This window comes from Canis aureus, chromosome 20 (genome assembly GCF_053574225.1).
Source record: "Canis aureus isolate CA01 chromosome 20, VMU_Caureus_v.1.0, whole genome shotgun sequence".
Classification (NCBI taxonomy): Eukaryota; Metazoa; Chordata; class Mammalia; order Carnivora; family Canidae; genus Canis; species Canis aureus.
In genome coordinates, this window is record NC_135630.1 from 20,277,191 (window position 1) to 20,289,588 (window position 12,398).

Genomic DNA, 12,398 nt, shown 5'->3' on the forward strand with positions numbered 1-12,398 from the left:
ACTTTTAATAATTTCTTATTTATCACCTAGAGAATTTTATTCACATATAGAAGCCAACATAGATATAAACTGTTTTTCCCCATTTTTACAAAAATTATACTAGACCATATACATGTTCTGCATTTTGATTGTTTTGTTTTACAAAAGATGTTGACGATATTTCCATACAAAGCATAAAGAGCTTATATTTTTGTTTTGTGTTCCACATCCATGTTATTCTACTATATGAATATGTCACAATGTATTTAATCACCATTGAGGTATGTTAAAAACAAAAACAAAAACAAAAACAAAAACCAACAGGAGTTCCTGGGTGGCTCAAGCAGTTAAGTGTCCTACTTTTCATTTTGGCTCAAGTCATGATCTCAGGGTTGTGAGATTATGCCCCAGCATGGGCTCCACACTCCGCAGAGAGGCAGCTCCTCTCCATCTCCTTCTGCCCTTCTCCCTACTTGTCTATGTACTCTCTCTATCTCACTCATAAAAACATTAAATATTAAAAAAGCAGCAACAACAACATTGCTGCAAACATAACCTTTTAAACATATTTTATCCTCTTACATACCTGCTGGCGTAATTGTATGATGAATTTTTATATGAAATTGCTGAAGCATGGGATGTCTGGGTGGCTCAGTGGTTGGGCACCTCCCTTCCACCCAGGGTGTGATCCTGGAGTCCCGGTATCGAGTCCCGCATCAGGCTCCCTGCATGGAGCCTGCTTCTCCCTCTGCCTGTGTCTCTGCCTCTCTCTCTCTCTCTCTCTCTCCCTCTCTCTGTGTGTGTCTCTCATATATAAATAAATAAAATCTTTAAGAATAAAAAAAGAAATTGCTGAAGCAAAGGATATATATGTATATAACGTCAGTAGTATGGTGACGAGGGCTGCTCATCAATATTACTGTTCTTCCTCTGAGTACAAAGTGAGATTGCACTTCTTCATCCACTGAGTGATATCTAGAGTGGCCTGCCACTTCCTGCGATAATTATGTAGCATACAGGATTAATAATCTTTATTATTTTAGGCACTGAGCCTATTCTGTTTCATGTAGATAAGATTTCCAAATTGCCCTTTATAGGGAATATGCCAATATACATGCATACCAAAACCAAAGTCTTTAAAACATCGTTTATTTTTTTTTAAAAGATTGTATTTATTTATCCATGAGAGACACAAAGAGGCAGAGACATTGGCAGAGGGAGAAACAGGCTCACTGTGACGACCCTGATGTGGGACTCAATTTCAGGACCCTGGAATCCTGACCCGAGCCAAAGGCAGATGCTCAACCACTGAACCACCCAGGCATTCCCATTGTTGGTCTTTTTATGTCAGATTTTTAAAAAAGTTGTATTACAATGGAATTTTACTTTGCATTTTCATTAATGGAGTGAAATTAAATCTTTTTGGATATTGACTTACATGTCAGAATGACTTACATGTCTTTTTGTTTTTCTTTTTTTTTTTTTGTAAAATTATTTATTTACTTATTTGAGAGAGATAACGATATCGAGAGAGAGAGAGAGAGAGAGAGAGGAGAGAGAGAATGAGCAGAAGGGAGAGGGAGAAGCAGGCTCCCTGCCCAACAGGGCATCTAACATGGGACTGGATCCCAGAACCCTGGGATCATGACTTGAGAACAAGGCAGACTGAGTGAGCCACCCACTAGTATGTCTTTTGGTATGAATTATTTGTTCATTCTTTTATATATTCAAACAAATAATTTTGAACACTTATTATGCAGCAGCCATTATTCTAGGTGTTAGAGAAATTGGAAATGAACAAAATAGTAAAACCTTAACTTATTTAAGTTTACCATTCCAGTGAATGTAGGAAAATAAGAAACAGACCAATAAAATGCAAGTATTTGAGACAGAAATTACTATCAAAGAGAAAATAAACTAGAATAGAGATATGTAACTAATAGGATGAAGTTGGTTTGCAATTATGAAACCTAATCTGGAAGCATAGGGTAAGAGGAAATGAGATGGTGAGTCACGTGGATATTTGGGGAGAACATTCCAGAAAAGAGAAACAGCAAATACAAAACACCTGATGTAGAGTACATTTGGTGCTAAAAGAGCTGCAAAAAATAATATGTCTAGGGAAAAAAAATGATGCAAAAATATGAGGAGATGAGGGCACACAGGGCATAGTTCTGATTATACAAAACCCTACAGGTCATTTTAAGGACTTTGGTTTTTATGCTACTGGAGATGATTGACTCGAAGGGCAATGTTTTTTATGCTTAAAAGGATGATTCTGACTGCTGTATTCACAGTCCTTAGATTATTCTTATAGATGGTTTTAACATTTTCTTTCTTATGAATTGGTAGCAGGTCTGTTTATCAGGGAGATGGGCCTTTTGTCACATGAATGACATGCATTTTGTCTCACTCTGTCATCTGCTTTTGTCTTTTTAAAAGTTTTTCACTCTTATCTATTACTTTGTGATGCAAGAAAGATTTTAATATAGTCAATTTTATCAAAATTATCTTTTCTGATTACTACATTTTAGTTGGAATTAGCGTCTCCACTACAAAATTGTAAAATATTCTTGGTCCATTCTTATTTATCCATCATTTCTTCTCCCCATCTTTTTTATTTTTATATTTTTAAAAGATTTTATTTATTTATTCATGAGAGACACAGAGAGAAGCAGAGACATAGGCAGAGAGAGAAGCAGGTTCCCTGTGAGGAGCGTGATGTAGGACTCAATCCCAGGATCCCAGGAACACACCCTGAGCCAAAGGCAGACTCTCATCCACTGAGCCATCCAGGTGTCCCTCCCAACCTTTTTTTTAAACATAAAAATCTTTAGGTCACTTGGAACTCATCCTTGTATGTAGTATGGATCTATCTAACTACTTTCTCACAGATTGTTTTTCAGTTCTCTTAACAATTTTTATTCACTTTTACTGAATGGGCAATATTTTTCTGACTAATTTTTAAAGATCGCTTTTATCATAAAGTCTTGTTTCTATAGAGATTATTTCTGAACTTTGTCCTCTCTTCTGTTGGCTTGTCTGCTTAATCATATTATAAGTTAGCATTGTTTTAATAGTGGAAATTTTATAGTATGTTCTAGTAAGTGGTATATCTAGTCTTTATTACTTACTCCTTTTTAGCTGTTTTCTAAATTTTTAGTTTTCTATTTAACTTTAGAATTACTTTGTCTAATTGAAGGAAAAATATATTAATATGTTTATTGAGATCATATTAAGTCTATAACAAAATTCAGGAATATTTCTGTTAGTATGATATTAAATATTATGACCAGGGTTATACATGCCATTTCTCTAAGTCTTTTAAGAAAGCCAAGGAGTTTTTCAAGTTTTCATTGCAATTTTTTCTTCTTGTTAAATTTATGCTTTAGATATTATACATTGTGTATCATTTATAAATTAGATCTTCTATTTCACTATATCTTCTAATATGTATTAGCTTGTGCATATGGAAGTTTTTTATTCAAATTAAATTTATTTATTTATATATATTAAATTTTAATTATTTATTCATGACAGATACACAGAGAGAGAGGCAGAGACACAGGCAGAGGGAGAAGCAGGCTCCATGCAGGAAGCCTGATGTGGGACTCCATCCAGAGTTTCCAGGATCACACCCCAGGCTGAAGGTGGCGCTAAACCGCTGGGCCACGGGGCTGCCCCCAAATTAAATTTATATCAATGTTTTTTTGTTTTTGTTCTGCTGTTTTCTTATGTTATTGTTTATTATGTTTGGATTTTCCATATATACAGTCATATTATTTGAAAATAGTGATAGATATCTTTTTCTTTCCAACGTTATAATGTTTATTTCTTAACTTGTTTAGTCTCAATGACTGGTTTTCAAATATAATATTAAGTAAATGGAAGTGCATCAGGTTCTTATACCTGACCTTGCTGAAAATCTATCCACTAGTCCCCATTAGGCATGATGACAGTGTTTGTGTAGAAATAGATATACTTAATCATGTTAATAAGGTATTTCTTCTTTATTTTTTTAAGTTTTTGTTTAAATTCTAATTTGTTAACATACAGTGTAATATTAGCTTCAGGTATAGAATTCAGTGTTTCAACACATATAATGTTACAAACAAAACACACAGTAATACTGTCTTTCATATTTACCCTTTGCAGTTATCTCTACTAGTGTTCTTTATTTTTCATTTGGGTTCATGCTATTTTCTAGCAACTTTTTATTTCAAAAACAAACATATATAACACCCACTTTTCATCACAACCAGTGCCCTCCTTAATACTCGTCACCCACTTAACGAATCCCCTTGCCCACATCCCCTCCAGCAACCCTCAGATTGTTCTTGATGGTTAAGAGTCTGTTTTATGATTTGCCACTCTTTTTTTCCCCACGATGTTCATCTGTTTTATTTCTTAAATTCTACATATGAGTGAAATCATTTGTCTTTCCCTGACTGATAATAATACATATTACCATAAGTATATGTTTACCATAATACACTCTAGCTCCACCCACATCCTCCATCTTGCAAATGGCAAGATTCCATTCTTTTTTATGGCTGAATAATATTCCGTTGTGTATCTATACCACTTCTTTATCTATTCATCAGTTGATGGACATTTGGGCTACTTCCATATATTGGTTATTGTTGATAATGCTGCTCTAAACATAGGAGTGCATGTATCCTTTTGAATTAGTGTTTGTATATTCTTTGGGTAAATACCCAGTAATGCTATTGCTGGATCATAGGATAGTTGTATTTTTAACTTTCTGAGGAACCTCCATACTGTTTTCCAGAGTGGCTGCATCAGTTTGCATTCCCACCAACAGTGTGAGAGGGTTCCCCTTTCTCCACACCCTCACCAACATTGTTTTCTATATTGTTAATTTTAGCCATTCTGTTTGTTGTGAGGTGATATCTCATTATAATTTTGATTTGTGTTTCCCTGATGATTAATTATATTGACCATCTTTTCATGTGTCTTTTAGCCATCTGTATGCCAAGAAGGTATTTGTATTTAATTTCTTTCTATACAAAATGGATGTTAAATTTTATTAAATTTATTCGTATCTCTGATGATTTTATTTCTTTAAATTTCTAATATGTTATAATAATGTCAGCTGATGTGCCATATTTACATTCCTGGAATAAACTCATTTAAAAAATGTTACAGGGTTCTATTTTGAAATACCTTAGGATTTTTAATTAATATTCATAACTAAAATGTATCTATAATTTTATTTAATTATAAAGTAATCTGTTGGTAGACATTTGGGTTAAATCTAATTTTTGGCTACTATGAATAATGCTTCTGTGAATATTCATATACAAGTGTTTATGTAGACATTTTAAAATTCTCCTTGTAATATACATAAGATTGGAATTTTTCTGGGTCACAGGGTAACTTTATGCTTAACTTCTTAAACAATTGCCAAACTGTTTTTCCAGTCTTTTGTTTGTTTTTTGTTTTTTGTTTTTGTTTTCCAGTATTAAAGCCTATTTTTGTCTAATAATAGTATAGTTACTGTAGCTCTGTGTATTGCCCTTTGCATGGTATAATATTTTCTAACTTTATTTCACCCTATTTATGTTTTTAAATTTAAAATATGTCTTTTTTTGGACAGCCTATATTTGGATTATATTTTCTTCTTAACTTTTATATTAATTTCTACCTTTTGAATGGAATGTTTATTCCCTTTTATATTTAGTGTAATTATTGATGATTTAGTATTTATGTCTGTGATTTTGCTGTCTGTTTTCTATATGTGTTGTATCTTCTTTATTCCTCTATTTTTCCATTACTGCAACTTTTTGTATTAAGTAACTGTTAGATAATAAATAGATAATTTATCATTTTAATTCCCTTTTTGTTTATTTCACTGTATCTTAAGATTTATTTTCTTAGTGGCTGACCTGGTAATTACAATTAACATCTTAACATTTAACAATGTAGCTTAGACTAATACCGATCTGATTTCAGTAATTTCACTAATTACAGTAAATTTCAGTAAATACAGAACATTGCCTCTGTATAGCTCCTCTCCCTCCAGCTTCTTTGTTTTGTTATTGTCACACAAATTGCATCTTTTTCGTTGCATATGCATTGCTTCATACACTGTGTCCATCATCACAGATATGATTATTGCTTTATGAAGCTGTCTTTTTTTTTTTAGTTTTTATTTATCTTTTTATTATTTATTTATTCATGTGAGACACAGAGAGAGGCAGAGACATAGGCAGAGGGAGAAGCAGACTCCCTCCAGGGAGCCTGATGTGGGATTCCATCCCAGGACCCAGGGATCACCACTGGAGCCAAAGACAAACCCTCACCACTAAGCCACCAAGGCGCCCCTGAAGCTATATTTAAATAAGGTAGGAGACAATAATGTTACAAACAAAACACACAGTAATACTTTCTTTTATATTTACCCTTTGCAGTTATCTCTACTAGTGTTCTTTATTTTTTCATTTGGGTTCATGCTATTTTCTAGTGTCTTTTTATTTCAAAAACAGAAATGAAAACTCCCTTTTAGTATTTCTTGTAAGTAAAGTCTGACAAAGATGAATTCTCCCAGTTTCTGTTTATCTGAGAACATCTTAATTTTTCTCCTTCATTTTGAAGGATAATTTTGCTGAATATCAGATTATCAGTTAACAATCTTCTTTTATTCAGCACTTTGAAAGTCATGAAACTGTCTTCTGACCTCGTGGTTTCTAATTTGAAATCTGCTATTAATTTTATGGAGGTTCCCTTATATATGACAAGTTGTTTCTTTCTGTGTCTTTCAAGATTCTTTGTGTTGTCTTTCAACACTTACATTATGATATTTCTATCCGTGGATCTCTTTGAATTTACCTTTCTTGGAATTGTTGGATGTTTTGGCCATTATTTCTTTAGAGATTACTTCTGGCCCATTTTCTGTTGCCTGTCCTTGTAGGATTCCCATTACACATATGCTGGCCCATATGATAGAGTTTCAGAAGTCTCTGTGATTGTGTTCACTTTTCTTTATTCTTTTTTTTTTTTTTTTCTATTCTTCAGACTGGATAATCTCCTGTGATTTCTGTTTAGTTTTTCTTTTTATTCTCTCTTCTGCCCCCTCAAATCTCCTGGTGACTGACTAGTGAATTATTTCATTTATTATACATTATGATTCCAGAATTTCTATTGGAGTCTTTATTTTTCTCTTTGTTGCTAATCTCAGTCTGATATGACACTGTTCTCAAACTTTGCTATCGTTCTTTAAGAATGGTTTCCTTTAATTCTTTGAAAATATTTAAAAGAGTTGATTTAAAGTCTTTATGTAGTCTAGTTTCAGGGATAGTATTTATTGACTGTTTCTTTGTTTTCTAGATCTGTCGTACTGTTTATTTGAATATTGTGTAAATTTTGGTAAAAAGTGGACATTGTAAATAGCACAATGTGGCAACTCTGAAAATCAGATTTTTCACCTTCCCAGGATTTATAGCTGTTTTGATATTGTTATTGTTGCTGCTCATTTATTTGGTAACTTTCCTGGACTAATACTGTCAAGTGGTAATTCTTGGTCATGTGTGACTAAGGCTATCCCTGGCCGGCTTGCTTAGGATCAGTTAGTGCCTCCACAGAATTTTCCTTGAATTCCCAGCACTGGTCTCCCAGCTTTTGCCAAATGGCTCTGGGGACATGGTGAGAAAAATCTTTACCATCCAGCTCAGCAACATACAACTCCGCCTTACCCTTCACTTCCTGTCTTTACAGAACTTCACAATGTCCCTGGTCAAATACACTTGTGTGGCCTTCTAGATTTCCAGGAAGACGTTGGATTTTTTAAAACCCTTACTTGAGACTTTTTGACCAGTACCCCTAGGGGAAAATCTGATCTCTCCAAACAGGCAGGGACCAAATCTAAGATAGACAAGCTTTGAGAATAGAGTTTTCTACAGAATTTCCTGTCCTCTGAGAATGGGCCTTTGTAAGAATTCTATTCTATTTCAATTCCTTTAGTGATTGTGAAGCTGCTAATTTTCAACCTGATTGAAAGTCTTTTGAATTATTCCTTGGAGTTTGTTTGAAGAAAACGGTGGGGATAGAGCAAGTTAAAAATGCCCCAAAGCTTGCCCTTGTCAAGATTCATTCTTTTCTTTTCTTTTCTTTTTGTATGAATATTTCTCAGATTGTTATAAACACTTTTTTTCTTTTTATTAGATGAGTTACAACCTTTCATATTTTTTGATAATACAGATTTTTACATTTCTAACAAAACAGCTCATGTTTTATTTTCTATGTTTCAATTTTTGTTACCAAATGGTCTCTATGGGTATAATTACATAATTAACACAGTCCTTCATTCTTGTCCTTTTTAATACCCACTAAATTTAGGCAAAAGTAATGTATTTCAAATTTTACCTTTGTAATGTAGTATACTGTATTAAACTATACTTTGTAATATTATTTGTCCAAGCTTTTATTCCTTTTCTGTGTATGATTTTTGATATTTGTGTCACTCTACATTGTTTTTATAAGTTATTTTTACATTGTTTTCTGTGACTCATATCTCCAGTTGATGGACTATTAGTAATTATATTCAAAGCTCACTACTAGTGTTTTACTATCATTTCCCAGTTATTCTTTTATTAACTGAAGTTTTTCTCTTTTTCCTCAAATAAAGATCATAGAAATAACATTCCCTGATACCTTATATGTTCAAGTTTGTCTTCAGTTTTGATACCTAAAAGGCATTTTTTCTGAATTAAAATGTTTCACATATCCTTTCTTTGAATATCTTTAAGATGTTTATTGATTGATTTTAGATATTGGATTTTACTATAGACAAATTTGAGGCTATCATCATTTTACTTTCATATTTATGTTATTTTTAGCCTACCTGTCTAGAGAGAGTAATTTGTTTAGTTCTGAAATCTAGTATTTATTTTTATTTTTCTCAATGTTGACAATAATGGATCAAATTGTATGGCATATAGTATCCATTTTGGTAGAAACTCATTCTTTTATTTTTAGAATGTTTTTCATATTTAAACAATTAAATATTTGTTCTGTAACATTATTTTGATTTTCTTTTTGAAGATTACAAATATGCATATGCTGGAACATCTTGCCTGCCTTTGTTATGTACTTTTTTCTCTAATTTGTGAACTGCTTTTTACAAAAATATATATATATATATATATTTCAATTGCACTTATTTTTCTTAATTGTGACTTTTGCATCCTTTACTTTTTTTCTGAAGCCTCTCTTCACCTTTATACATATTCTATTTTTATTTTTATATCTGTGACTTAAAAAATAATCTTGAGTTCTTCTTGATTGTGTTTCATCACCTTCTCATATTCATTCTTACTTCCCTGAGTTTTTCTGTTTTTGTCTTAAGGATTTTCTTCCTATAGGATTTCACTTTATTTTAATACATTTATTTTTCTCTTTTTTTATCTATCTAATGCTATTGTTGGTCTAGTTAGTGTTCTTTGTTTGACAATAAATTTTTCCCCTAATTCCTTCTGTCTCATTGCATGTATTTCTAGGTGCTGGGCTGTTTTTTTTTTTTTTTAATTTTTTTTTTTTTTTATGTCTAGTTAAAGCATGTGTTAGTGTCTTAAAACCAGATATCTAAAAATATTCCCCTCGTGGGGAATGGTTACATAATATTATAAGATAATTGTTTTTCTTAATTTCAAATATTTCTTCTTCAATGCCACAAAGATACTTTCTAGTAAATGCTATTGTGTGAATGATTTTTTTCTTTTTAATTCCTTTGACTTTTCTGTTTTTCTAAAACTAAGTTAAAGAGTTTATTGACATTACCCATTTGCCTCAGTTTTCATCCCTTTTGTTTCCTCAGCATGTGATGCACAGCTTCAGATATATATTGAATTTTAATACTGTCCCATATTCAGCTCTGTTTTCCTCCACTTGACATTTCTTACCAGGTGGTGTTTATATGAACTTACTTGCTTTCTCCAGCTCTTACAAATAGTACAGACATGTCTTCTAGTTTTTTTGAAAATAGATTTCAAGATTTGCTTTCCTCTTCTACTTAGAGATTTCTATGAAAAGAGAGAATGTCTTTAGCTTATACAGTCATATTCATACTGGGAGTCTTATTCATATTTACTTATCATCTATTACGTATATGGAAATGTAGGAAGTTGACATTCCAGTTTTTATACTTTTCTTGTCTAGGAAAAAAATACAAGATGTTTTTAGGAACAAAATACATTACTAGTAAAATTTCCAGCATATAATAACCAGCAAATTATATAGGTTTTCAATGCATAAGGTTTTAGATTGTTTCACAACCAGCTACAAATTTATTTTTAAGATTTATTTATGATAGACAGAGAGAGACAGAGAGAGAGAGAGAGAGAGAGGCAGAGACACAGGAGAAGGGAGAAGCAGGCTCCATGCCGGGAGCTCGACGTGGGACTCGATCCTGGAACTCCAGGATCGCGCCCTGGGCCAAAGGCAGGCGCTAAACCGCTGAGCCACCCAGGGATCACCTACAAACTGATCTTGAAACATGAGTCTAAGTTACTAAATATGAACGCTTAAAAATAAATTCATTGTGAATTTAAAATAAAAATATAAGGTACAATTTTAATGTGATTAAAATGCTAAGGAATAAGTTTTATTAAAAAAATCCTGTCTAAAAAATTTAAAAAAAGATTAAATGAGACCTGACCAACTAATTTAATCTACTCTATAGCCAACTCATCTTCCACTCTCAGTTAAAATATCTAGTCATTGGCAATAAAATTTATTAAATAACTATAAGCTACTAAATAAGCTAAGTAAAGGTTATGTACTTGTTAATTTATTAATCACTCACCAGTCATTCATCATATATGTATTCATTCAACAAATAATTTTTTATCACCCATTGTATGTAGCTGATTAAGGTACTAATGGCCCTGCCCTTGAAGAACATAGTCTATTAGAGAAACATTAAGGAAGTAATTGAAAAAGTGATGTGCAAAAAAAAAAAAAAAAGAAAAATAATATTAGTAAAGAGGATTAATAAAGAAAAATGAGTAAAATAAAATTATCAAGGTAAAGTACAGATTTCTACAAAAGTATATAAAACTAGTTTTTTTCTTTTAAACTTTTTTCTTACATTTTATGAAAGAAAGAATTAAATTAATATTTTACAGTCATTTTCTTTTGTTGGGCTGAAAAACTACCAAAATAAAAACTGCGGAAAAATATAACATTAAAAATAATCAAAACAAGCTAGGAATTTTATCAACAGAACTTGAAAACAGGGTTTGATAAGGAATACTTTCCTGTTATTTTTATGTTTTTGTCAACCTTTTGATATTTCCTATTCTAATATTTATAAATTCAAAATTCATCCTTTTAAACACTGTTTTTGTTAACTATTGTGTATGGAAGAGTAAGATCTATAGGAAAACTAAACAAATGCCAATTTAATATTAAGTTAAAATTTATTTAGTTTTAGTTCATTCTGTAAATTTCATCTTTTTTACAGACAAGTATTCACCAAAGCAACAGAAACATGTTGTTTTAAAATTATTATTCTGTTGTAAAATGGTTTGTAGTTACCCTAATTATAGTAGTGTATGATTATCAATAATGCATAGCCTTTATTTTAAGCCAGGTTGTCTAACTCTAGACTCTGCTCACCTAATCACTGTATAATATGTCACTTATTATTAATATCCTCAATTGTCTGTAAGAATTAAACAAATTGTACACTCTATAAAAGCAAATTGAGGAACGCCTGTGTGGCTCAGTGTTGAGTGTCTACCTTTGGCTCAGGTTGTGATCCCGGGGTCCTGAGATCCAGTCCCACATCAGGCTCCCTATGGGAGCCTACTTCTCCCTCTGCCTATGTCTCTGCCTTTCTCTCTGTGTCTGTCATGAATAAATAAATACAATCTTTAAAAAAAGGAAATTGAATATATATGTGTATATATATATATATGTTTTCATATATATATATATGAATATATATATATATATGTTTTCATTTTGTTGACAGAGGAAGGTTATCAACAATTATCAACCTTCAGTAGTCCCACCTAAGTTTTCCAAAACAGAATGTATTGCTAAGTACTCTCCTTCTTTGGTGTAGTACATAGCAGTATTAATGACTTCTTTAATAATTTTACTTTTTAAGCTGTGGCTTGGCTGTGTGGTCTTCAACTTTTCTTTCCACGCTGAGTTAAGGGTTTCAGAGTGTAACTTAAACAGTGTAGTTGTAGCATACCAGCACAAGTAGCTCAATTTTAGGTAAGATTCTGAATTTTTTAGTGAAGTTATTTCAAGTTAAAATCAATCAGAATAGGTTCAATCTGTCAGTATCATTATCTGGGAATAAAGAGCTGGTTCTTTATTGGTGTATTTATTCTCAACATCTAATTCTAAGAGTAAGAAGTCTAAATAATATAGATTCTTACCTTACT

At 32.0% G+C, this 12,398-nt stretch overlaps 1 protein-coding gene and 1 long non-coding RNA gene across 13 annotated transcripts in view; one reads left to right on the plus strand and one right to left on the minus strand.

Annotated features, from left to right (window-relative positions):
- Positions 1–12,398, plus strand: part of LOC144291523 (uncharacterized) — a 777,143-nt gene that overhangs the window by 675,134 nt on the left and 89,611 nt on the right. The gene's annotated exons all lie outside the window — the stretch shown is intronic.
- LOC144291522 (uncharacterized) overlaps positions 1–12,398 on the minus strand; it is a 96,650-nt gene that overhangs the window by 72,203 nt on the left and 12,049 nt on the right. For 8 of the 11 annotated variants that reach the window (XR_013358823.1, XR_013358822.1, XR_013358828.1 and 5 more), the window contains one exon: positions 9,924–10,019. Coding sequence is in view for 1 of the 11 variants with exons in the window: in XM_077861109.1 (XP_077717235.1) it covers positions 9,924–10,019 (96 nt within the window). In the remaining 10 variants the exon portion in view is untranslated. Of the gene's footprint in view, positions 1–6,968; positions 10,020–12,398 lie in introns of those variants that run through there. The other 3 variants (XR_013358826.1, XR_013358820.1, XR_013358819.1) reach the window with 1 other exon arrangement.